Genomic DNA, 26,116 nt, shown 5'->3' on the forward strand with positions numbered 1-26,116 from the left:
CGTGACCTGCCGCGGTGTCACGTGAGCTATCGCGGTGAGCACATTCTTCACTGGGCTTTTGGCCGCGGAGCTTTATCTCGGAGTTACCACTCTAGCGTCGATATTTCCCCGGTTCCATGGGAGAGGACGATGAGGAAGCGCGGGCGCTGCTGGAAGGCAGCCCCAGTGAGGCTGGCAGAGGTGCCTCGGCCGTTCCCGCTGTCCCCCGGGCGCTGCCGGCCCTTTGCGACCCCAGTCGCCTGGCGCACCGGCTTTTGGTGCTGTTGCTGATGTGCTTCCTAGGCTTCGGTGAGCCTCTGGCTGGGTAGGGTGGGGCTGATAATCAACACATTTCCGATTTTCACTCGGAGCCCGGAGATCCGCCCTGAGCTGACAGCCGCCACACGGCCTCAGCGCAGCTTCTGGCTTCCTTGCGCGCCCCTCCCTCCCCCCGTTCGCAACCGAATTCAGTCCTGTGGATGTTGCCAGCTCTTCGGCATCTGTCTGGTGGGAGTCGGGCCTGAGCTGGGCGAGTTTTGACTCACTCTTTTGCTTTGCAAGAAGTCCCAGAGGCTAGCAGCTCGCCTCCTGGGGCCATAGATGTGAAGGAATTCCTATGTCGTCCAAGCTTCTGTCGTTATACTTTTTGTTAAGAAGGGATTCAAAAAGATTTACCCACCCGTAAGCACCCACCACCCGCCTTTTAAATAAATAATACGTTAGCAGTCTATTGTTTGTTTCTCACCGTCTTTGGGTAACATGTAGGAGTGTGTCTGGGTGATAGCTTCAGTGAGTAGATGTGTGGTTAGTCTTCCGCTCTGCCACTAGTGAAGTAATCCTACTGGAGTAGATTTGTGTGTGGTAGTCTTGGCGGTATTTGGTTTCAGTTACGAAATCTGAACGCAGTTTCTTAAGATAATTTTTATTTTTTTTATTTTTTTATTAAAAAATTTTTTTTTTAACTTAAGATAATTTTTAAAACATCTTGTATTCCAGCAACTGATGTATTCCGTAGCATTCTAATGTCAGCTTGGTACGGAAGTAATAATGTGTTTTGCGGAGGGATTGGCTAAAACCGGTGTCATTGACAGGTTTAGAACATTATTATGGTGGATAGCTTAATGCTGCTGCTGGAATAGTAAACAGGCATGAAGGATGGTTTGGCCTTAGTTTCCTTGTAACTCTCTTCACCCCTCTCCCCACACTTTGTGGAAAGATGATGCCCATCAAAGCTTTAAAGCATGACACTGGTATCCTTTATCGCAGTTAAAGCAGGAATCACAACTTGCTGGGTTTAGAAACCAAAAAGAAGAACAATACAAAACACTTAGAATTGCCCCACTCAAGCAGACAGATTATTTTTGGTAAATTATGGTTAACTACCTGGTTTCAGAAGCCAGATTCATATCTTTATACTGATAATTTGCTTTCTTTTGAGCTGATAGCTTCTAATGTGTACTTCTAGAAAGTGAAGAAGTGAACTCAGTATTATCTTGTATCCCATTAAAAATCTGTTAGTTATATAACTTTATTTTTATTTTTAAAGTTTATTTATTTTGAAAGAGAAAGTGGGGTAGAGGTAGGGAGAGAAAGATGGGAGAGAGAGAATCCCAAGCAGGCTCCACACCACCAGCACAGAGCTGGGTGCGGTGCTTAAACTCAAGAACCATGAGATCATGACCTGAGCTGAAATCAAGAGTCGGATGCTTAACTGACTGAGCCACCCAGATGCCCCTAGGTATATTACTTTAAATCTGAGTGCATGTATATCAAACCTCTCTACACTTCTTTCATATCCATACAGACATTATCATCATGTTTTAATTTAATCTTTTAGAACTCTGTTTCTTCTTCAATCCTGGTGCTGTATTCACTAAATTATTTGATCTTGGGTATTCTGTTTGCAGAGTTAGATTCTTACTTCAAACAAACAGAGTAGTTAAACTCCATTCCTGTGCTCTCATGGTAAGTGGTGAACTCAGGTAGCATTATTAGGAAACTGCTGAGGATGTTTGTTAGATACTGTGTGTGTGTTTTGGTAGCTTTAAATATGGAAAATATAGCTGCTTCATGAAAATGCTAAAAAAAAATAGACATGGAGCATGATAATAGTAAAATGGAAGAACAATTAGTTGTTGATTAACTTCTTTTTTTTTTTTAACGTTTATTTATTTTTGAGACAGAGAGAGACAGAGCATGAACGGGGGAGGGTCAGAGAGAGAGGGAGACACAGAATCTGAAACAGGCTCCAGGCTCTGAGCAGTCAGCACAGAGTCCGATGCGGGGCTCGAACTCACATACCGTGAGATCGTGACCTGAGCCGAAGTCGGACGCTTAACCGACTGAGCCACCCAGGTGCCCCGATTAACTTCTTAATCTAAGGTCCCAATATTTGCTATATATGCACATAAGTAATTTGCAAATGTTTTGGCATGTTTTCTCTGCATTGTTTGGCTATAACTTAAAAAATATTAGTGGAAAGGAAGTGGTCCACAGTATTAATCCTTAAGCCCCTCATATAAACATTGAAAATCACCATTTGAGTAGTATTTGCAGCTTGAAACTTCTGTATGGGCAGTATTATCACCTATGAAACATTTGTCGTTTTTTATTCTAGGCAGCTATTTTTGCTATGATAATCCTGCTGCTCTTCAGACTCAAGTCAAACGGGTAAGTTGACTTTTCACCTCGTTTCTTTCCTTGGCTTTGGAATAAGTATAGTTGTTGAGGCATGGTCAGGTCTCAGATTGCCTAGTCTGAAACATTGTCCATTGAGTCCATGTTAACATCTGTAGTCAAATCCATATGTAGCAAGGAGTGTTCCTGAGTTGGAATGAGTGGCCACAAAGACTTCATTTATAGCACTTGTCGCTTGATATTGTTTTATACTTTAAATAAATAATTAAGTGCTATTTCCATAGAAATTCCAAAAAGTATTAGCAGATTTTTGTTTGCATTTCACTTTCCAGTTGCATAATCATCTGAATGGCAAATGATTTGGTAGCAATAACTTTTTACTTTCTTAAATATGTCTTTGTTATTGTTCTTTCATTTAAAAAATTTTTTCTTTAATATTTATTTTTGAGAGAGAGAGAGACAGAGTGGGGGGAGGCAGAGAGAGAGAGAGGGAGATACAGAATCTGAAGCAGGCTCCAGGCTCTGAGCTGTCAGCATAGAGCCTGACATGGGGCTGGAACTCATGAGCTGTGAGATCATGATCTGAGCTGAAGTTGGATGCTTAGCCAACTGAGCCACCCAGGTGCCCCTGTTCTTTCGTATATTTTTTAAAAAATTTATTTATTTTGAGAGAGAAAGAGAGCAGGGGAGGGGCAGAGAGAGAAGGAGAGAGAGAATCCCAAGTACGCTCCACCCTGTCAGCACAGAGGCTGATGTGGGTCTGGAACTCACAAACCATGGGATCATGACTCCAGCTGAAACGAAGAGTCGGACACTTAACCAACCAAACCATCCAGGCGCCTGGTTCTTTCATTTTTTAAATGTGGATGCTGATTGCAGAGGATTCTGCATGTCAGTATTTTTAGTCTGGTTTTGTAAAAACACATTTGATATTTCCCTTTTCTTGTGTATTTAATTTTTTTAAATTTACTTATTTATTTTGAGAGAGGGAGAGCAGGGGAGGGGCAGAGAGAAGGGGAGAGAGAGAATCCCAAGCAGGCTCCACGCTGTCAGCACAGAGCCTGATATGGGGCTCGAATTCACAAACTGTGAGATAATGACCTGAGCTGAAACCAAGAATCGGGCATTTAACTGACTGAGCCACCCAGGAGCCCCTATTTTCTTGTGTATTTAGATTTCTGCCTTTGGACAGGAAGAAATAGATTTGCCCCTCACATTCTAGAATGAAAGGGAAAGAAGATAGGAGTTTGTTGGAAGGGGTATGAATAGGTTAAGATAATTTTTTTCCATGTGTTGGTGGGGGGCACCAATGCAGATAGTATCATGGGAATAAGAGTGTAGAAGATACAGGCAAATTCAGATGGAGGTGGTCCCAGTAATGGGGGATCTAATTGACCCTGGACACCATGAAGCCTCTGAAAAGGTATGTGGACCCAGGAAGTTCCCAGGGAGCCCACGTGTGACCATTTTTTCTGAGGCAGGGGCCGTAGCAGACATGAGCTTCTCAAAGCAGTTAGTGACTACAAATGATTAAGAAACGCCTGCCCTACACAAAAATAATGTTTTGATTTGTTGCTAAACTTAACTGTTTGGAAAAAAATAGTTTTATTTTCTTTTCATATAGGATATGCAGGTGAATACCACGAAATTCATGCTGCTGTATGCCTGGTATTCTTGGCCCAATGTAGTTTTGTGTTTTTTTGGTGGCTTTTTGATAGACCGAGTATTTGGAATACGGTAAGCTTGAAAAACATCTCACCTGTGGGTAAAATATTATTAGGAAAACACAGAACTAGTTAAAATATTTCTAGGAAGAAATGAATAAAATTCTGTACCGACTATGATTTTATGATTTTTTTTTTTATGTCCCTGGAATTGACTTTTGAAATTTGGTTGGTATTTCAGTTAAGGTTGGGACTAGTAATGCTACTAATGGAATATGGTAACTCAGTTATCTAAAAGTGTAAATTATGTCCTCACTTGGGACCAGGCAAACCAAGGTCTGAATCCCATTGCTGCCACTTGCTCAACTTCTTATTGTGAGCTGTCCTGGCTTCCTGAGCTTTAGGTTCTTCATTGGTAAAGTATGGGTAATAATTCCTGCTTTACAGGGTGGTTATGAGGATTGAAAGAGATACATGTATGGCATTTGGCTCATACGTAGTATTTGCCTCTCCCAGTCCCAGTGATATTTTCTCTTTCTGCCTTTGGGCATTGAAATTTTTGTGGCCACTTCTGTGGCTGAGGAAGGAATAACATAATAAGCTTTGTCACTTTTCATCCTTAGGATTATGTATATATTGTTAGTGGAGACTTTAAGGGGGATGTAGTCTGGGAATATTTTCAGGAGGCAGAGTGGAAAATGATGAAGGATCTTCCAATCATATCTGATGGGAAAGGATTGAAGAGACTAAAAGTGTTTAGACTTGGGGACTTAAAAATTTTGAAAGATTAAGTATAAAGGAGAAATTAAATTTATTTTGCTTGGTAAAGAGATGGAATTAGCATGAAACTTCAGGGGGACAGATCTACTTATTATGATGAAGACTTTGCTTGGTCAAGGTTGATGAGGGACCATGAATTACATTGGGACCATAGCAAGTTTTCCAGTGCTAGAGAACATTCAGTAGATTGAGAGGGACTTGAGTTTCAGAAGTATGATTTCTTCATAGGATCTATAGGGACTGTTATAATACTGGTGTTTTATTACTCTGGGGAAACATTAATCAGATATTCAAAGTGTAGAATGTGTAAGTAGGCTGATTTGTAATTGTATTAACTTAGCTGATATTTGTCCTTTTAAAAATAGTTATACTAAGTGGAATAAATCAGACAGAGAAGGACAAATACCATATGATTTCACTCGTGGAATCTAGAAAAAAAGACTGACAAATAAATAAACAAACAAAAAGCAAAGTCTTACCTAAACAGAAAACAAACTGATAGTTGCCAGAGGGGAGGGGGATGGAGGGTTGGCCACAATGGCTTAAAGGGAGTGGGAGATAAAGGCTTCTAATTATGGAGGGAATAAGTTACAGGAATAAAAGGCACACCATAGGGTATATAGGCAATGGTATTGTAATAGCGATGTATGGTGACAGATGGTAGCTATATTTGTGGTGAACGTAGCATATGTATAAACTTGTGAAATCACTGTGTTGTATACCTGAAAGTCATATAACACTGGGTCAAACTATACTAAAAGAACAAAACAAAACAAAACACAAACAGGAAACAAAATAAAAATAGTTTTAGTTATCAGGAATTGTAACCACTTAAAATTACTTAATCTTGGAATAAATTCTAAACTATTAGTAGTAATTTTGTAAAGAATGTCCATTTTTAAGTGGGAACCCTGGGAACTTCTTAAAGATTATTTAACAAGTTTTGTTTGTTTAAGAGATGAAAATGGTTTAAACTAACATATGCCATTGCTAAAACTTCTGGAATCTCCTTAGAAGTCAAGACTTCTGTAGATTAGTATTTAGCTGGGGAAGCTGCTGACTTAAGAGGCAGACCAGCACTTTGTTTTTCTTTCCTTGGAGGAAATGTATGGGGGTAAAGAAAACTGAAGTGAATTATTACTGAAGGACTTGGTGACATACTCTTAATTCATTCTCTTTCTCTCTGTCTCTAACAGATGGGGCACCATTATTTTTAGCTGCTTTGTTTGCATTGGACAGGTAAGAAAATCCAAAACATTCATTGATTATTTATTTAACAGTGACTTCTTGTCTAATTCTACCAGCAAAAATGTGTTTATTGAATGCCTGGCTTAATTAAGCAGGGTCCAGAAATGCTCATGTGGCATAATACATGGTCCATTTTAAGCCTTGAGCTAGAGGAACATTAATATCTAAATTTCACGTATTTACTGAGAAGGGATGTTAAAACCATTATAGAAGTTGTTATTCATTGTAAGTTACTTATTTCTCTTGAATACTTGAAATTCACTTTTTCATTGATTCTACGTTATATTCTACGTTATAGGTAGTTTTTGCTCTGGGTGGAATATTTAATGCTTTTTGGCTGATGGAATTTGGAAGGTTTGTGTTTGGGTAAGTTATATATAATTTCATTCATTCTAATATATTATAGTTTTAGTGTTCACCTATCAATTTATTGAAGATTTACAAAAATCTATTATTGTCTCTTCTGGAGAATTACCTCAAATCCTCGAAATCTAACTACATATACACAAGACTGTTTACTTTTCCTTTAAACTAAGCAACAATTTTGAGTGGTCATTGTTAACTCTGGGGTTTGAATATTAAATAGTTCTCTAGAAATGATATTTTTGCTGAATGTTTTGTTTTTTGTTGTATTGAAGACTGATTTAAACCTCATTTAGAAAAGTATAGACCATCAATTTGTAGGTTGGTGATTTTGCTGTTTCTTAGTGGGTAATGTGTAGGTCCTTTTGAAACCTGTTAAAGAGGCTTGAATGGGCAAAATACCAATAGATTGATTATTCTTCATGAATTTCAGTGTCTGTTCAGTAACTCCATTCTGAGTCCAGCCTTGGGCTTCCTGCCCTGAGGATGCAAATGACATAACTTATTTAAGCTTTTAGAAGTACCGGAGACATGTAGACTAATGTGGCAATTCCATATGTAGACAAAGTGCTCTAAGTGAGAGAGAAGGAAACAAAATGTGTATGAAAAAAGAAAGGGATTCAGAGATGGAAATGTGGTCAGAAATGGCCTCAGACATGAAGTATGTTTTGGCATCAGTATAGGATTTGGATTAGTAGAAGAGAGAGGGAAAATTTTGGATTAGGACAGAGCGAGGAGTCAGTATTAGGATATGGAGGAGAATCTCCTAACTGAAAGCCTAGAGGGGGCGTGGTCAATATGTAGAACTTACAGAAGGGAAAGTTAAAACCCAGGAAATAGGAAAATGTCGAATATGGAAGCGATTGGCCTGAAAAATGAATTTTTGTGTTTCCACAAAGTATGAACCACTCTTCCCACATAGACATTTTGTATAGCATAGGTGGATATTTTATTACAGGTCATGGTTATTGCAGCACACCACATTCCCCCAAATTTACCAGTGTCATACAGCAATTACAATGTGCTTGTGAACGTTGTGGATCACGTTGTGGATTTGGGCAGGATACAGCATAGATGGCTTGTCTATGCACCTGAGTCTGGAGCCTCAGCTTGAAACATTCATGTAAAGTTGGGGGCTGGAACCATCTGAAATCTTGTTGACTTATATGTCTAGTTCTGGCATTGGGATGACCTGAAGACTAGTACTGCTGGATGGAGTGCCTAAGTGTGGCCTCTCTGTGTGGCTTGGCTTTCTTATAGCATGGCGTACTGAGGGTAGTTGGACTTCACACCAGGTGGTTCGGGGCCTCCAAGTGTGAATGAGTGAAAAGGCAGATGTCACCTTTGAGAGCACAGCACCATTTCCACCATATTATGTTGCTTGAAGCCGTCTCAAGCTCACCTAGATTCAGGAGTGGGAACGTAGATCCCATCTTTTATTAGCAGGTTGTCAAAAATTTAAACTTGGATTGTTCATTGTGTATTTCCGTAAAAGCTGTGACTTTTCTTCCTTTCCTCATTTTTAGGATTGGTGGCGAGTCCTTAGCAGTTGCCCAAAATACATATGCTGTGAGTTGGTTTAAAGGCAAAGAATTAAACTTGGTGTTTGGACTCCAACTTAGCATGGCTAGAATTGTAAGTATGACAAACTAATGAAGCCAAATGTGAAGCAAGGGATTTAATCTTGTAGTTATCTCATAAAAATTTGTTTTTTTTTTTTTTTAGGGGCACTTGGATGGCTCAATCGATTAAGCATCCGACTTCGGCCCGTGTCATGATCTCACAGTTCATGAGTTGAGCCCCACGTTGGGCTCTGTACTGACAGCTCAGAGCTTGGAGCCTGCTTTGGATTCTGTGTCTCCCTCTCTGTCTGCCCACCCCCCACTCACACTCTGTCTGTCTCTCTCAAAAATAAACATTAAAAAAAAACACTTAAAAATTTTTTTAATGTTTATTTATTTTTAATGTTTATTTATTTTTGACAGAGAGAGAGACATAGCATGAGTGGGGGAGGGGCATAGAGAGAGGGAGACACAGAATCCGAAGCAGGCTCCAGGCTCCGAGCTGTCAGCACAGAGCCTGACGCGGGGCTTGAACTCACGGACCGCGAGATCATGACCTGAGCCGAAGTTGGATGCTCAACCGACTGAGCCACCTAGGCGCCCCAATGTTTATTTATTTTTGAGAGAGAGATAGAGTGCAAGTAGGGGAGGGGCAGAGAGAGACAGAGACGCAGAATCCGAAGTAGGCTCCAGGCTCTGAGCTGTCAGCACAGAGCCCACCCGGGGGCTCAAACTCACAAACTGCGAGATCATGACCTGAGCTGAAGTCGATGCTTAATCAGCTGAGCCACCCAGGTGCCCCTGTAGTTATCTCTTAAAAATAACAGGATGAAGTATGTTTTTGCTTGATAAATTAGGTATTGATTTTTTCTGTATTTCTCTAGACTACAGTATAGCATTTACTTTCCTTTAATCAAGGCATTTCTAACCTTATTTCATTTAGAAAACAGTGTAAAAAGACCAATTGAGTTTTCATTAGTTCAAAGAATCTGAGCATTGGGAGGGATCTTACAGGTTTTGTTATCTAATTTCTTTGCCTACCTTTGGCATCCCTGCTATGAAAGTCTTCACATATGGTCATCCAGACTCTGCTTGCACATTTCCAGTGATTGGAAGTTCGCTGTATGATAGGGCAGCTCATCTACTTCAGTTAACTTTATAAAGTTCAATCTCATGTAGAGATGAAATCTGCCTCCACAAGTTTTTTCTGATTGCTCCCACTTTTGGCCTCCAGTTAATGTTTATTTCCTCTACTGTGCACCAGACCTTTCTTGTAAAGACAGCTCTTAAGTTCTTGGTCAGACGTGCTCATTTCCTGTGCTTGTCTAAGCCACATGACATGGGTTTCAGCTCCCTGACCATGGTGCTCCCGCCTGCCTGGGCTTACTGCAGGTGGTCATACTTTTCCCAGCATTTGAAACCTGGAAATGTTTGTGGTGTTTCAGGTTTGGTTTGATGGGAAACGTTATACTTTTATTAGTGCAACCTGTAAGGTGTTTGGCAGTCCCAAACCCTGTTAGGTTTTTTTCCCTCATAAACTCCTATGAATGGAGGTTTTTTAAAAAATCCTTGCCATTGAAAATCAAGGTTCAAAAGACCAAGGTTCCAAAAATGGCATGAAAATGCTTGTAATATATTCTTAGAAAAGAAGAAATCGAGTATACAAAAAGTTTTTAATGTACTGCTTCATTATATGAAGTATATGACACGTATGTGTAATCTATAGAACATTTTTGTGATTTTGTGCATGCAGTTCTAATTTTTCACCACTGTCAACAGTGCTGTTGTTGTGTGACATTGCATAAAACTTGCCTGCATCTCTGATTGTTTCCTGAGAATAGGTTGCTAGGAATGAAATTGAGTATAGAGGATTTGTTAGGGTTTGTTAGGACATATTCTCATATTATCCTTCCAGCGATACTTACATCCCCATTAATGGGAAATAGAAGGATCCTTTTTATTACAGCTTTGATAGTACAGACTATTATTACATTAAAAAAAGTCATTTTAGGGGCGTCTGGGTGGCTCAGTTGATTGAGCGTCTGACATTGGCTCAGGTCATGATCTCACGATTTGTGAGTTCCAGCCTCGCACCGGGCTTGCTGCTCTCAGCGCAGAGCCTGCTTCGGATCTTCTATTCCCCTCTCTCTCTGTCCCTCCCTTCTCCCACTCTCAAAAATAAATAAAACATTAAAAAAATTTTAAAAAGTCATTTTATCAAGTTGATTAGAAACACCTAAATATTACTTTAATTTGTAATTTTACTTAGTGTGGTTTCCCATATTTAGACAATATCCATATGGATATTCTGAGTACTTCATTATGTATCTTGTGCAAGCCAAGACATGTCTGTGGCAGTTTGTGGGTCTTGTTGTCTAATAACTTGTCAAGGATGTAAGATGCAATCTTTGTGATACCAGTGTGATTACTAGTGATCTTCAGGTTCTTTTCTGTGCAGTCCACTCAGCTGCAGTCTTTTCCCAGCTGCATTCTGAGGAGCCCCCAGTTTCTAGATAGGAATCTCAGGGGCTTCTAGGATGCAGGGTGGGGGTTATTGGAGTAATAGGAGGACCTGAGGAAGAGGTGGAGCAAGCCAGACCTCAAGCAGCCACCTCTTCTTCAGCCAGAATGGCTCAGCTTTGACCTGATTTCTGCGCTTAGGGTCCTTGTGAGATGCATGAGACCAAAGGATTCCATTACAGAGCTGTTGGGGTAGATGGAGTTTTGGTGTTTTTGCACTTCCCTTGTCCTTGTGCATATTCAGAATGGTCAGAGAGGTTCTGGCTTTACTTCTCCTTTTCTGTAGCCTGAGCTGAGTTTGTCTGGTTTTGGACACTTGATCTGTTACCATTACACCTTCAGGCCGTGGACTTTTCCTTTTTATTATTTATCTCTTACTGGGGATTGGGAGTCCAGCACCCTTTTGATGTTCATTTGTAATGTGTTACTTTTAAACTCATTATTTCAACAAATATTTATTGAGTACTTGCTAAGGCATGTCGTGTTAAGCATTTTAGAATTAAAGGATTATTAAGGTGACATCCCTATCTTTGAGAAGCTTTTATTTTCTACTATAATTCTAGGAAAGTTTCCAGTTTTATACCTATGCCCCATTTATACGTTGTTGCTCATTTGAGTAATGCCATAAGCTAGCATTCTGTAAGAAGTAGCCATGTGTAGGGCACCTGGGTGAGCCTCCTATCTTGATCTTGGGTCTCTCGGTTCGTGAGTTTGAGCCCTATGTGGGGCTCTGTGCTGACAGAGCGGACCCTACTTGGGGTTTTCTCTCTCCCTCTCTGCCCCTCCCCCGCTTGTGCCTTGCCCCCCCCCTTCTCAAGATAAATAAACTTTAAAAAAAATTAAAAAGAAATGAATAGCCATATGAAATTTGCTATTGTGTTTGCTGTGAGAATATTGTTGAGGACATATTCATTTCTCTTCAGTGTCTGACCTATTAACAGCATTTAAAACAGTTAACATTCCCCTTACCTTGATTTCTTCTCTTGGGTTCCAGGACACTGCATAGTTTCCCTCTTGCCTTACTATCTACTCCTGCATGTTTTGCTGGTTCCATCTCAGTCTTCTCAACTTGTAAATGTGGGAGTGCCCCAGGGCTTGGTTATTGGACATCTTCTCTTTTCTTTTGACACCTCCTTGGTGATCTTATCTAGTTTTTAACTTTTTTTTTTAAATACAAACAATAGCATTTATTTACCATTTTATTTATTTATTATTATTTTTAATATAATCTGTCAAATTGGCTAACATACAGTGTGTACAGTGTGCTCTTGGTTTTGGGGGTAGATTCCTGTAATTCATCACTTACATACAATAGTGCTTCATCCCAACAAGTGCCCTCCTCAGTACCCATCACCCATTTTCCCCTCTCTCCCACCCCTCCATCAACCCTCAGTTTATTCTCTGTATTTAAGAGTCTCTTATGGTTGGCCTAGTTTTGAACTTTTAAATAGCATGTCTTTGCTCCTGAATTTATATCACTTGTCCAGGTCTTTCCCCTGAATTCCACACCCCTATATGCAACTTCCTACTTGACATTTCCATTTAGATATCTAGTAGGCATGTCAGACCTGACATGGCCAAACCCAGCTGTTGCTTTTCTACCAGTTATCCCCCAAACCAGCTTATGCTGTAGTTTTCTCATCCTCAGTTATGAGCAACTCATTTCTTCCAGTTGCTCAGTCAAAACCTTAGATATTATATTAAATTACTCCTTGCCCTTCAACACACATTTTCCAATAGCAAACCCGAATAGCTTTACCATCAAAATTCATCTATTTTCTGACCACTTCTTATGATACCCACTGCTAGACATCCTAGTCCCAAGACCCTTCATCTCCATTCTGGATTATTGCACTAGCCCTCTAATGCCTGTCCTTACTTCTGCCTTCATCACCCCTTGTAGTCTCTTTTGAATACAGCAGCCAGGGCCAGTCCGTTAAAACGTATGGAATCCTGCCACTTCTCTACTCAAAACCACAGTGGCTTCCCATCTCACACAGAATAAAAGCCAGAAGTCCATATTATAACCTATAGCCTGTCTCCCCACCATTTTGTCTCCAGAGATCTCATCTCATTTTCTTTCTTGTTCACTTACACTGTTCCAGTCTCTGCCCTTCCTACTGTTCCTTGAGCATGCCATGTGCACTTACTGGCTATTCCTTCTGCCTGAATGTGCTGTCCCTCCCAGTTCACCTGATAGCTAGCTTCCGTCAAGTTTTTACTCAAAGGAAAAAAAAAACAACTCAAGTTTTACTCAGTGAGATTTCTGTTCTCCTTCCCTGCTGTATTTTTTCCTTGTTTTTAGAAGTACTTTTCACAATTTAATATACTTCATATTTTCCTCTTCTACCCCACTGAAGTCTAAGCTTTATGAGAGCTGGAGATTTTTCTGTTTTATTCTTTATTATATTTGCAGTATCTAGAGTATGACTGGTTCAATCAGGGCCCAGTGATTGCTGAATGAAGAAGTGAATGAAGATGATATTTTCTATATTTTTATATTTCTGTAACCTTTACTGTCTTCTTATGGACAGGATGATTTTTTTTTTTTTTTAGATGCCAATATCAGTAAAAGCTGTGCTTTTTCTGAGCTAAAGTTTATTTTATTCATAGGTACCGTATGAATTTTGTCACTCATTGTGTTTCATTTTTGCTTTGGCTGCTAGGAAATTCTAGCATTGTGTTGTTTTCCATACTAGCATTTTCTATAAACTGGCATTTTTTGTGTGCAGTAATCTTATCTGTGGCTTTATCTTAGTTTGTTAGTTTTTTCCTAGTAGTGTTTAAAAAAAAATCTATCTCTTATTTAATCTGAATCCTGTTTTATCTGTTTCTCCTAGCCACCTCACATCCTTTTGGAACAAGGCAGAGTATATACAAGTGAAAATTACGTATTTTTTCCTTTTCTTTCAGGGAAGTACAGTAAACATGAACCTCATGGGATGGCTGTATTCTAAGGTTGAAGCTTCGTTGGGTTCTGCTGGTCACACAACCCTTGGGGTCACACTTCTGATTGGTGAGTGGATCCTGATGTCCCACGTTTTGTCTCTTCTGAAAGCATGTCATAGGAAGTACTGTGGCAGAGAGGGAAGAACACTGGCGTCAGGGATAGGCCACTTTGGTTATAGTTTTACCTGAACAGTTCCCTGGTTCTTGGACCTAATTGGAAATAGTGAATCCTTCACCCTTTCCATTTACTTAAAATGGAGGATCTTGTCCCACCTTGTCTACTTTAGTGTTGTCATGCTGAGCAAATAAGAGAGTGTGTCTGAAAACTCTGAAAACAGAGACTTTATGCTTGTAAGGTGTTACTAGTCTGTAGCAGAGAGATAATTACTTCCTTTTGATCAAATTCAATTGTATACCCATAGAGCTAAGATTTTATAGAAGTCAGAGGTAATATCATATGGTGGGAAGTCTACTAAGTTGGGAGTCAGGAGTCTGGGTTCTAGTCCTGCCTCTAACTAGTTCTGTCATCTTGGACAAGGAAGTTAAACTTTGTGTCTCAGCTTTCTTTTCTGTAAAATTGCAAGTGTTTGACCAAAGCTGTGTAGGTCCCTTCTGGCCCTAAGTTCCGTTAGCTAAGGCTTGGGTTATGCTGGTTGCTTGGTGGGTCACTGGGAAACATATGAGGCCTTCTGGAGTTACCACCTGTGCTTTTTCTCTGAGCAGCAGATTTTTGTAACTGAGCCCAGTGATGGGTAAGAGGTCCACTTTCAGAGCCCTACAAAGACTTGTGGGATGGTGAGGTGAACATTCTGTGCCATCTTTTATTCCTTATAATTCCTTGATAATAGCTTGGTAGAAAGAGGGCATTGGAGAGGAAATCTTGGACATGCAGCCTATACCTAGAGATTCCTCTTTTCCTCCCTGCATTCCCAAATCCTATGCTTTATTTAAAACTTCTTTTTTTGATGGGGGGTGGGAAGGAGGGGAGGGTGGGTGATGGGTGTTGAAGAGGGCATTTTTTGGGATGAGCACTGGGCGTTGTATGGAAACCAATTTGACAATAAATTTCATATATTTAAAAAATAAATTAATAAATAAAAATAAAAAGAATAAAACTTCTTTTTTACTCTCAGATGCTCTTTAGGATTCCTTCTAGTCCTCTCCACAATGGAGAATATGAGAATTTTAAAAAATTTTAAGCCAGAAAAGATCAGTGCCATCAAGTCAAAGCCTCTGATTTTACAAATAGAAGTTGAAGCTCTGAGAGATTAAGTTCTGTGTTGAAGATCATTCAGCTTGTTAGTGGCAGAAGTAGAACCCATGTCTACTGACGCTCATTTTAGCAATTTTCAGCTAGACCACATTATGAAACTAAAGATTCATTTATTTTACTGATCTTCATTTTAAAAATCTTGAGAAGTATAAACTTTATTCACTCTTTATCCTGATTTGCTTAAATAATATAAGATTAGCGTTAGCAAGTGATGCTGAGTATGCAAAGGAAAGAGAGCCTGGGTGAACTGTGCTGTGGGGAGGGTGGGCCCTTTGGGCTGCCAGAGGTAGGATCAAGGGTTACAGACTTGAGAAGGGATCTAGAGGAAGATGAGATGATCACAGAATCAGACTTTGCTTTTATAATTTTTTCCCTCTGGCATCTGTCAATAATCAGTGCTTAGACTGAGTTAAGGAATTAGTACTGATTTGCTAGTTGGTCATCCACTTTCTTAAGTCTGTATTCTGCTTTATAAGCCTAGACTAGTATGTTCTAGGCTTTTCCTTCTAGTCTCCAACCTTCTATTGGGAAATAATATTAGTAAGAGTGACTATTGTTTGTTGAGTTCTTATCACATGCTATTCCTTTTCTTTTGTCCTGATTTAGTACTTGTAGGATTTTCTTGTATGTGTCTAGATGCTATCCCTTTTAGTTGCTAAGTTTTCTGCTGTTAGGTAAGGTGCTGCCTCTTGGGAACCTTCAGTCTGATTCTCTTTTAAAAACGTCTTTTAAAAAATTTTTTCTGGGGCGCCTGGGTGGCTCAGTCGGTTGAGCGTTCGACTTCAGCTCAGGTCACGATCTCGCAGTCCGTGAGTTCGAGCCCACGTCAGGCTCTGGGCTGATGGCTCAGAGCCTGGAGCCTGTTTCCGGTTCTGTGTCTCCCTCTCTCTCTGCCCCTCCCCTGTTCATGCTCTGTCTCTCTCTGTCTCAAAAATAAATAAACGTCAAAAAAAAATTTTTTTTTTAAATTTTTCTATTATAGGAGGTATAACATGTGTTCTTTCACTAATCTGTGCCTTGGTTCTCGCTTACTTGGATCAGAGAGCAGAACGAATCCTTCATAAAGAACAAGGAAAAACAGGTAGGTCTAAACGCAAGAAAAGTGGAGCTTTGGGAATTGCAGACCTTTGAGGATAATTTACAATGAGATAAGTTCCTAATGTAGTGTTATATCCCAGTGAGGCTTAATACATGTTTTTTTTCTTTTAATCTTTTATTTCCCAACGTATTTCTACTTGTCTAAATTTTGGGGTACATTTTTTTCCCCTTAAGCATTGACAGCATTTACATTCTTGTATTTAAATGCAAAATGATGAGTGTTCTTGAAGGGGAGCAGGAAAGTAGACACTAATCTTAGATTTTGCTTTTTCTAATGTCTTTTTAAGTTTTCCCAGAAACTATGTTCCAGTAATTTACTGAGAAAAGTATTTTGTAAACTGAATGGTAAAGGTTAATCACATGATAAAAGAAAAATAATCTTGACCTAGATATGCAAAATTATGCTGATAGTTTCTTCCCTTTCTTTTTAAGGTGAAGTTATTAAGTTAACTGATGTGAAGGACTTCTCCTTACCCCTGTGGCTGATATTTATCATCTGTGTCTGCTATTACGTGGCAGTCTTCCCTTTCATTGGACTTGGGAAGTGAGTATTCTCTAGGATTCCATTTTTGTTGGCTAAATTATGAGAATTTAATCACATAAATGTAATTTTTTTAGCTATGAATCTTGCTTTTCCAGTTACAGTTTATATTTACACAGGAATTGTTTTACATCCTGGCATACAACTGATTTTCTTCGCTTTAAGATTTAGTATTTGGCTTAATAGTTTTATTTTTTTTGATGAAATACTTAATGATAGTTTTTGATTCATAATACAGCTTTATTTTAATGCTTTATATTGGACTAGCATTCTTTTTTATTTCCTCTTTATTCCTTTGTTTGGAAGCTTTTTCTTGGAAATGGAAACAGTACTTTGGCTCATTGTGCCTGGGCACATTTCCATTTGCTAGGATTATAATTATGCCAGGGTTCAAAATCATCCTTTTTTGCTCTGTCACCTGGCTCTCCCTTTCCATTGGCAGCTGCTTAAACAGAGCAGTGTATGAGTGTGTATGTACTGAGTGTCTTTGTAATCAGAACCTTTAAATTCAGACTATGTGACTTTGACACAAAGTCACATACATTATTTTGCAAAGAACCTATCCGGTCCTACTTTAAGGGAAAGAAGCACTCTTAATATCATGTAGTAATACAGTTGATTTTCTGAAAACTTATGTATACTGTTTGCTGTATTTTTAAAATGAAAAAAATTGGGGGCGCCTGGGTGGCTCAGTCGGTTAAGCATCCTACTCCTGCTCAGGTCATGATCTCTAAGTCTGTGGGTTTGAGCCCTGCATTAGGCTCTGTGCTGACAGCTCAGAGCCTGGAGCCTACTTTGGATTATGTGTCTCCCTCTCTTCTGCCCCTCCCCAGCTCATGCTCTGTCTCTCTCTCTCAAAAATAAAATAAACATTAAAAACATTTTTTCAAATAAAAATAATGAAAACAAAATGGAGCGCCTGTGTGGCTCAGTCAGTTAAGTATCTGACTTCGGCTCAGATCATGATCTCGCAGTTCGTGAGTTCTCTACTGTGAGCACAGAACCTGCTTCGGATCCTCTGTCTCCCCCTCTTTCTCTGCCCCTCCTCCACTGGTTCTCTCTCTCTCTCAAAATAAATAAATACACTTAGAAAAAGGAAGTAAATAAAGTAAAATGAAAAAAATTGACATCAATATATTTTATTTAGTTAGTGAAGTATTTATATAAATACTAAAGCTTTAGCTCCAGTTGCTTGAACATGAATGTTAAATAAGATGGGAAAGTAGTATCAAGAAGGAAAAGTTGACTAAACTTGAGTTTTTATTTAGTTTAATTATTATAAACAATAGTTCACTCTAAAGTGCTTATTTCTCTCTCTCTCTTTTATTTTAGAGTTTTCTTTACAGAGAAATTTGGTTTTTCTCCCCAGGCAGCAAGTGCTGTTAACAGGTATTTCATTAATTCTGTAAGTGCTTATTGTGTGTTTAGTATGGGTCTATAATTATAACCAAGTGTCCTAATAGATAAAAAAGACATGCGACTTAACATCCATAGTGTGAAACCAAGATTATATTGGTACTTGATCCTGAGAGGCCATCTTTGCATTAATGGAAAACCAAAGAAATCTTGGACCACCCTTTATATCTTTAAATTTCTGTTTGTTGATGACCATTTTAGAAGAATGCTAAATAAAATGAGCTAGGATTTGCTTTGTCTAGTGATTTTAGGGACTTTCTGGATGTGATATATTTCATTAAATATCTTTTATATTCTCCGGACAGTATTGTGTATGTCATATCAGCTCCGATGTCCCCAATATTTGGGCTCCTGGTGGATAAAACAGGGAAGAACATCATCTGGGTTTTGTGTGCAGTGGTTACCACTCTTGCTGCCCACATCTTGCTGGCCTTCACACTGTGGAATCCTTGGATTGCTATGGTAATATCATTGTTGATGTTTGTGGGGATCAGGGCTTTAGGGAAGACTCTGTAGAGTGCAGGTCCGGAGCCACACTCAGCTCTTCTGATAGCAGAGCTTGTGACAGTGAGAAAAAACATGCCTTGATTTTAATTTCTACAAAGTAACTATTTTTAAAGTAAATATTAATTATTAATGCATAAGGTATTTTTAATTTATTTGGCTTATTTAACAGTAATCTCAATGCTGAAATTGAATTTGAAATAAAGTAGTCTTATAAAAGCCAAAATGCATATTAGTTTCATTTATTTTTCTGTACTTTCATCATAGGTGGCAAAAAAACAAACATACAAAAAACCTATCAGCCCAGGATTCATGATTTTGCATTCTTTTGTCCTTAACTCCTAGAAGGTTAAAAAGTGACAACGAATTCATCAGATTTTTGTTATTGTTCTTTAGAATGTCATTTGAAAACTTTTTTTTTTAAACTTTTATTTATTATTGAGAGACAGAGACAGAGCATGAGCATAGGAGGGGCAGAGAGAGAGGGAGACACAGAATCCGAAGCAGGCTCCAGGCTCTGAGCTGTCAGCACAGAGCCTGACGCGGAGCTTGAACCCATGAACTGTGAGATCATGACCTGAGCTGAAGTTGGACACTTAACCAACTGAGCCACCCATGCACCCCAGAATGTCATTTTAAAGACCACAGGCTTAATGAGTGTATATGTTTGCACACTTAGTGAGATTTCCATAGGACAGATTCTTGGAAGTTGAAATGCTGTAACAGAGGATTTGTGCATGTAACATCTTGATAGACATCGTTAAACTTATCTAAAAAGTTTTTACCCACTTATAGCTTTACCAATAATACACAAATGTGTGTGTTTTTTAGTATCGTAGCCATGTTAGGTGCTGGCCATGTTTTAATCTTTGCCAGTATGATAGGTTTAGATGATCTTATTTAAACTTAAATCATAAGGTTTCTTTTTAACTAAAGAAAAGTCTGCATTAGGTGATAGATAGTTCTCTGCCATGCTGTTCAGTTAGGTGTTGGTTACCCAGAGGTAAGATAATGGATTGTTGGTGTGATGTTGCCTTGATTGCTTAATTCGTAATTAATCAGTACTGGAAAATTAGCTTCCCTGAAACATTGGTAATAATTTTTTGCAATTTACCTTTATTTTCTTATTTACTCCTTAATTGTACCCTGGGCCCAGTCAGTTATATAGGTATGTAATATAAAATGGTTAAGACTCTGTGTGTGTGTGTGTGTGTATCAAATGTGAATTTTAGCATAATTGCAATAAATTTTGTATGAATGTTGATATATTTGCTCTTATGTCACTCTAGCTAATCTGCATCAAAGGAAAATCACCTTTTGGTTAATGTTAAGCTTTTTTTCCTTTTTGGTATTGCTTTCTACAGTGTCTCCTGGGAATCTCCTATTCGTTACTTGCCTGTGCATTGTGGCCAATGGTGGCGTTTGTAGTTCCTGAACATCAGCTAGGAACCGCATATGGCTTGTAAGTGTTTGCACCATAATGTCTCTCTCTGCTGTATAAATTTAATTATCGTATAAAACTCTACGTCTCCTGAATCCAGTCACCTTCAGGCTTCTGGGACAGCTCTGAACCTGGAAATCACTGGAGAAGTTGGTTTAATCTATGGGTGATATTGTGACAACAGAAATGCTCCAAGCCTCCACAAGAAAGCTGGAGTTAAGCTAACCCATTAGAAGTGATTTCTGACATTGACATTGGCTGCCTGTTTATCTGAGGCCTTCTGAGTGAGAAATTGAGGCCTGGTCTCTGGCCCAAAAGGCAGACGGGGGAAACTGCACCCGTGTTGGTATTCACTTAGCTCTTTCTTTCATTCAGCAGGAAAGTATTGAGTTCATACTTCACTTAATAAGACAGGCTCCCTTACCTTTGAGCATAACATCTAGTAGCAGAAACAGTCATGGGATAAAAAACAATTCTAATCATGTCGTTCCTGGTTGAAAACATCTTTTGACACTAACATAGATACTAATGTTTAAAGTGAATTGTTATTCTGTGTGTGAAGACTTTCTAAATTGAAATGTGTTTTTATATTTCTTGAATTGTAGCATGCAGTCCATTCAGAATCTTGGGTTGGCGATCATTTCCATTATTGCTGGCATGATATTGGATACTCGGGGATATTTGTTTTTAGAAGTTTTCTTCATTGCCTGTGTTTCCTGTAAGTGTGATGTGGCAACATTTAGTTTCTTATAAAGTGTAGCAGAATGTTTTATTTATAATTTTAGGTTTTTGTTGTTATTGTTCTCATTTTCCCTCTTTTAAACCAAATCCCTAATATGTACCTCTCAGATTTGCCTATTTCTTAGTTTGTACATCGAAGTTTTCCAGCCAGTGGTTTTCTAGTTCTATGAGGATTCCCAAGCATTTTTTAAGGAGATGCCTATTTTTAAAAGTAGTAGTGGAATTTGCTTCATATTCTGTTTTAAATACAGTTTTTAGGAAACATTATCCTCTTTGAAGTGGAACCATTTAAAGGGTGCCAGGTATGTTCCTGGTGTGAGTGTATAGAATTTGGTATGATTTAGGTGTGAGTGCTCATGGTTTATTCATTAGGCAACTTTTAATTGCTTTTATTCTTAGTCTTATAATTTAATTTTTACCTGTAATGATTTATTCGTTAAAAATAGGAAATACTAGGAAACTGTTGAAAACTACAAAAATAAACTAGTATTTTTCCTGTGGTAGGCTTCACCATACATATAGTTGTATTTACCTGAAAAAAGTTCTTATATAACATACCAAGTTGTCTATTATGCTTTATTTATTTTTTTCATCATGACATTTGTTTTTTTTAATATAATTTATTGTCAAATTGGTTTCCATACAACACCCAGTGCTCATCCCAACAGGTGCCCTCCTCAATGCCCATCACCCACTTTCCCCTCTCCCCCACTCCCATCAACGTTCAGTTTGTTCTCAGTATTTAAGAGTCTCTTATGGTTTGCCTCCCTCCCTCTCTGATTGTAACTTTTTTTTCCCCTTACCACCCCCCACCATGGTCTACTGTTAAGTTTCTCAAGATCCACATATGAGTGAAAACATATGGTATCTGTCTTTTTCTGACTGACTTATTTCACTTAGCATAACACCCTCCAGTTCCATCCACATTACTGCAAATGGCATGATTTCATTCTTTCTCATTGCCAAGTAGTATTCCATTGTATATATAAACCACATCTTCTTTATCCATCCATTATGCTTTAACATGTGTTTAATTGGCAAACCCTAGTGATGATTTTTATCAGACCTCATTTACAGGGATTAAAGACAATTTATACTTGAAATGTGGTATTTGTAGATAATTGTTATGCAAAGCCTGAGTATATTATATTATCTCATACTTTTAGAGTAAGCACATCATATTTTAAAAATGTATTACTTGTTTTTAAAAAGTAGATGATACAGAATTCACAACTAGGTAATGAAAGTATTTTTGTCTGTTTTTGATGCTGCAACATGTGGTTTAATTTCAGTCCACAATTCCACATATATTTGATTCTCAAACCTGACACCATGCCATTTAAAAATGTTTTTGTTGCCATATTAACTTAAAGTAAACTAAGTGTGCCTCACCTGTTAAGGTAAAAAGCCAAGTCCTGACTTTCTGAGGTTTTCCCTGGCTCTGGGCTTCTGGGATTCAAATGACCACGTTCTCATGTTTGGTGAATTTGTAAAATGGATATGATGTTTTCAGACTAGAAGGATTACTTCTGTTTGGTTCTCTGTAAAAAGATAAGTAGGGTGCTGGCAGGACTTTTTGGAAGTGTAAGGAAGGACCACCACTTAAAAGGGAGAGGAAAGAGCTACAGGGATGATCCGTGGGTAGATCAGCCCCTTCTGTCTCAGCTTCTTTGTTTCTGGCCTGCCATGCCTGGTCTCATGTAGCCCATGGGAAAAAATGGTGTGTAAATAATTTTTAGCGATTTTTGAAAACTAATGTGAATAGTGTTTTTTTTTTATTATTTTTTTGAGAGAGAGTATGAATGCATGTATGAGGTAGGGAGTATGGGAGGAGGGGAGAGGGAGAGAAAGAATCTCAGCACCAATATGTGCTCAATATTATGACCTTGAGATCATGACCTGAGCTGAAATTAAGAGTCTGACGCTTAACTGACTGAGTCACCAGGTACCCCAGTAGCGTTTGTATTTTTAAATGCCGGTCAGTAAAGATTTCTCTAAGTTTTACTTTGTAATTATGATTACATAGGAATCATTGGGAAGAAGTACATGTTTTTTAAGGACCTGTGTTTTTTCCACTTTCAGTGTCACTTTTATCTGTGGTCTTACTCTATGTGGTGAATCGTGCTCGAGGTAAGTAGAATTCAGACATTTTCTTCTTAAACCACCGTGGATCATCTTGTGGGGTCACTGGATTGTCTACATGCCTCTTTAGAGCCCAGTGCTTTAGTTATGTAATAATGACATTCCATTCGTAGTGATAGAAACAAAATTCATTATTTAACATATAATTATGTGTTCTGGAACTTCAGATTTATTAAAATTGTTGTCGTTTTCTTTCTGGCCAGTTTAAGTTTTGTAATATAACATTTTAGATGTTCTTTTTTATGTTAGCATAAAAAAAAGTATGGCATTTTTAAAGTAACTTAAAGCCATTATTGTGTTATTGTCTCATATTTTAAAAAAGTACACATATTTATAGCTACAGTTTGCATTTTAAGGTTGAAAGTGTTTGATACAGAATGAGGTGTTACACAATTTTTCTTTTGCTGTATCTTCTACATGCATTTGTACTTCTTTTTAAAATTTTTTTTAATGTTTATTTATTTTGGAGAGAGAGTGAGAGAGAGTGAGCGGGGGAGGGACAGAGAGAGGGAGACAGAATCCAAAGCAGGCTCCAGGCAGGAGCTGTCAGCACAGAGCCCAATGCAGGGCTGGAACTCACGAACCTTGAGATCATGACCTAAGCCGAAGTTGTACGCTTAACTGACTGAGCCACCCAGGCACCCCATTTTCTTTGTTTTTTATAAGGTTTTGATGTTACCTTTATTACTCTTTCTAACTTGCTTGCCCTGAAAGGTTGTTATGTACCTAGAAAAATGTGTGTACTTGCTAATGAAATTATTTTAGGTCATTTCCTTTAGTTTCTCTTAGTTTTCTCTATTATTGAATATTAATACAATGTCCCAGTTAACAAGATGTAATGAAATACGTAAGTCCAAGCTTAAAAAAAACAAAGCTCACATTATACAGTGATTATTTGTATTTGTATCATATAAAGATTCTTAAAGTACATTCCGTCCCTGCCCCCCCTTGGGAAGGTTCCAGGAGATGAACTATTTCTTTCTCATCTTCTGTAGCCTTTTGTGTTACTTTAAGGTATACCAATGTAAATGTGGGGTGTGTGTGTGTGTGTGTGTGTGTGTGTGAGAGAATGTGTGTGAATGTTTGAATTTTAATTTTAGTAGTTTTATAGAAAAGGTTCTGTGCTTATTTGTGTTTTAGGGGGGAACCTAAATTATTCTGCAAGACAAAGGGAAGAAGTAAAACTTTCTCATGCTGAGTAAGTATTAAAAGAGAAAAGTTGTCTTTCTTTTGCAAATCTCAAACGTTAGCATTTTATTTCAAAGTATGAGGTTTGGACTTTTAAGAAATTAGTCTTCTTGAGATTTGAGAGCTAGAAATTATCTGTGGAACTAGTGTAACAAAATTCTTACTTGTTCAGAAAATTTAAATAGGGTCGATGTCAAGGGTTAAAATGAAGGGGGATAAGAAGAATTGGGCTTTAAATTGCTTTCTGAGAGAGAGAGAGAAAGACTTGCAGTATTTGTCATTTATTGGAGGAAAGGTCTTTGTCCTAAGCTCTGGGCTTACCCTTCCATTCTCTCTGATGTTGTCTTTTTCTTAACTAGTTGAGATAATTTTTCATCTTCTGCTACTAACATTCTGTGTCTTCTGACTCATTTGGAACAGATTAAGTATATAGTGTGGTGTTTAAGTTAAATTAATTTTTTCTACAAGTGTATGCTAAAACATAACTGATTCTATTTCCTGTTACTATAATTTCTGATTTTTTAGATATTAAAATTTTTATGATTTAAAAAATGTACTTATAAACATATGCCATGTAATTATAAGTTTTGTGAATTTTGTATAGCTTAAAATCTTGTAGAACAAAGCTGTCTTTTAAGGAGGTGATTCTTGGCCATTTCAAATTCCCTTTTAACATAGTAATTCTACTTCTTGAAATACATCTTGAGAAAATAATCAAAACTATTACAGGTTTTAAATGTCTTTATGACAGTCTTGTTTGTTATATCAAACAGTTGGAAAGAACATGAATGTCCCAAGGTAGGGAAATGGTTAAATAAATTATGACACATCCATATAATATGTTGTTAAAATCATGTTTTAGAAAGAATTTAAAAGTCAGGATGACTTTTTTTCCGTCTCTGCACCAAGTCAGAGATACCTACCCTACCACATGTTAAGTAGGCAAAAGATTAAAATGAAAACATAATATCCAGTTTTGTTAAAGAAAAAGTATGCAGGCATGTGTATTTCTTACTTACTTACTTGTATATGATAGAAGAAATACTGAAAGGAAAAACCCCAAATACTAACAATTCCATTTGAATGGTAAGGTTACAGGCATACATTTTCCTTTATCCATATTTTCCAGATTTTCTACATTGATCTTATGTTGCTTTTACAATCAAGAGGAGTTAAGAGATATTCAGCAAAGTGTGCAGCCTTCAATATTTGGCACTACATGTTTTGTAATGCTTATGGTTTTTATTTTGTAAACCAGTTGAGACCTCCTGTGTTTTCCCTCTCCTTTTTGATAACTTACTGCATTGTGTTTTGCAGATGAGAAGCTTAAATGACTGTGTCATGAGATGGGCTGCACACATCATTGGTTTGAAAACTTCTATTTTTTTTTAAAATCTAGAGATTAATCGTTAGGAAAAATAATGGTGTGGAAGGTTTTTATATTTATATTTCAAAAATACCTAATTCAAAGTATATTTGTGATGACTATTTTGGCCTCTGTCTTATGAATTGTGTATTGCTGAAGAATTCTACTTTGGAATGGGCTAATCAACAGTGAGGTTTAGAAAGTTTCTCTGGTATATACAGGTGAACTTTAGTGAGGACAGTAAATAGTGGAAAACTTGGATCTTGTATTGAGATAATTTTCAGAAGAAGCATCTTTAAATCTTAAAGCAAAAAAAAAAGGCTTTTGAAGGGTAGAAGGGATATTTTATACAGAATAAACAATGGCATGTTCATAGGCATTCCCTATTTTGATAGGGAATATTTGAAAGATATTTTTTATGCAGTCTTTTCATTTTCACAAATAGCAGATTGAATTCTGCTCTCTTTAGTTATGAGAGGTTGATGAGCAGTGACCCTTTTGAACTTCTTTGTATCTCCATTACTCAGGACCCTGATCACTTAGAGATGTAATTTTGTGCTAGAGTTTTTTCTTACAATCTAATTAATTACTAAGCAGTATCCTTGAAATTATGCATATCTACATGGATTAAAACACTGCAAAAAGAATACTTGATGTCTTTTAAAACTTGTTTAAAAAATATTAAAACACTGATTTTAACTGTT

At 37.8% G+C, this 26,116-nt stretch overlaps 1 protein-coding gene across 2 annotated transcripts; it reads left to right on the forward strand.

The window, feature by feature from the left end:
• Positions 1 to 26,116, forward strand: MFSD1 (major facilitator superfamily domain containing 1). Of its 2 annotated transcripts, XM_058730336.1 has the most exons (16): positions 1 to 288; positions 2,597 to 2,649; positions 4,241 to 4,353; positions 6,257 to 6,299; positions 6,607 to 6,674; positions 8,198 to 8,306; positions 13,667 to 13,769; positions 15,958 to 16,056; positions 16,506 to 16,617; positions 17,947 to 18,003; positions 18,336 to 18,492; positions 19,899 to 19,996; positions 20,581 to 20,693; positions 22,799 to 22,846; positions 23,999 to 24,056; positions 25,364 to 26,116. In XM_058730336.1, the coding sequence occupies exons 1-16, from the start codon at positions 117 to 119 to the stop codon at positions 25,365 to 25,367; spliced, it is 1,407 nt and encodes a 468-aa protein (XP_058586319.1). In that variant the 5' UTR covers positions 1 to 116; the 3' UTR covers positions 25,368 to 26,116. The 2 variants fall into 2 exon arrangements, with proteins under 2 accessions (XP_058586319.1, XP_058586320.1); XM_058730337.1 differs by lacking the exon at positions 25,364 to 26,116 and having other exon boundaries at positions 23,999 to 24,060.

The sequence above is a fragment of the Neofelis nebulosa genome, chromosome 5 (genome assembly GCF_028018385.1).
Source record: "Neofelis nebulosa isolate mNeoNeb1 chromosome 5, mNeoNeb1.pri, whole genome shotgun sequence".
Classification (NCBI taxonomy): Eukaryota; Metazoa; Chordata; class Mammalia; order Carnivora; family Felidae; genus Neofelis; species Neofelis nebulosa.

Excerpts from the sequence above, each read along its gene's own strand:
- MFSD1 (XM_058730336.1), top strand. The coding sequence starts at position 117 with ATGGGAGAGGACGATGAGGAAGCGCGGGCGCTGCTGGAAGGCAGCCCC. Across the intron at positions 2,650-4,240 it reads TTCAGACTCAAGTCAAACGG|GATATGCAGGTGAATACCAC; the intron begins GTAAGTTGACTT and ends CTTTTCATATAG. Across the intron at positions 6,300-6,606 it reads GCTTTGTTTGCATTGGACAG|GTAGTTTTTGCTCTGGGTGG; the intron begins GTAAGAAAATCC and ends TCTACGTTATAG.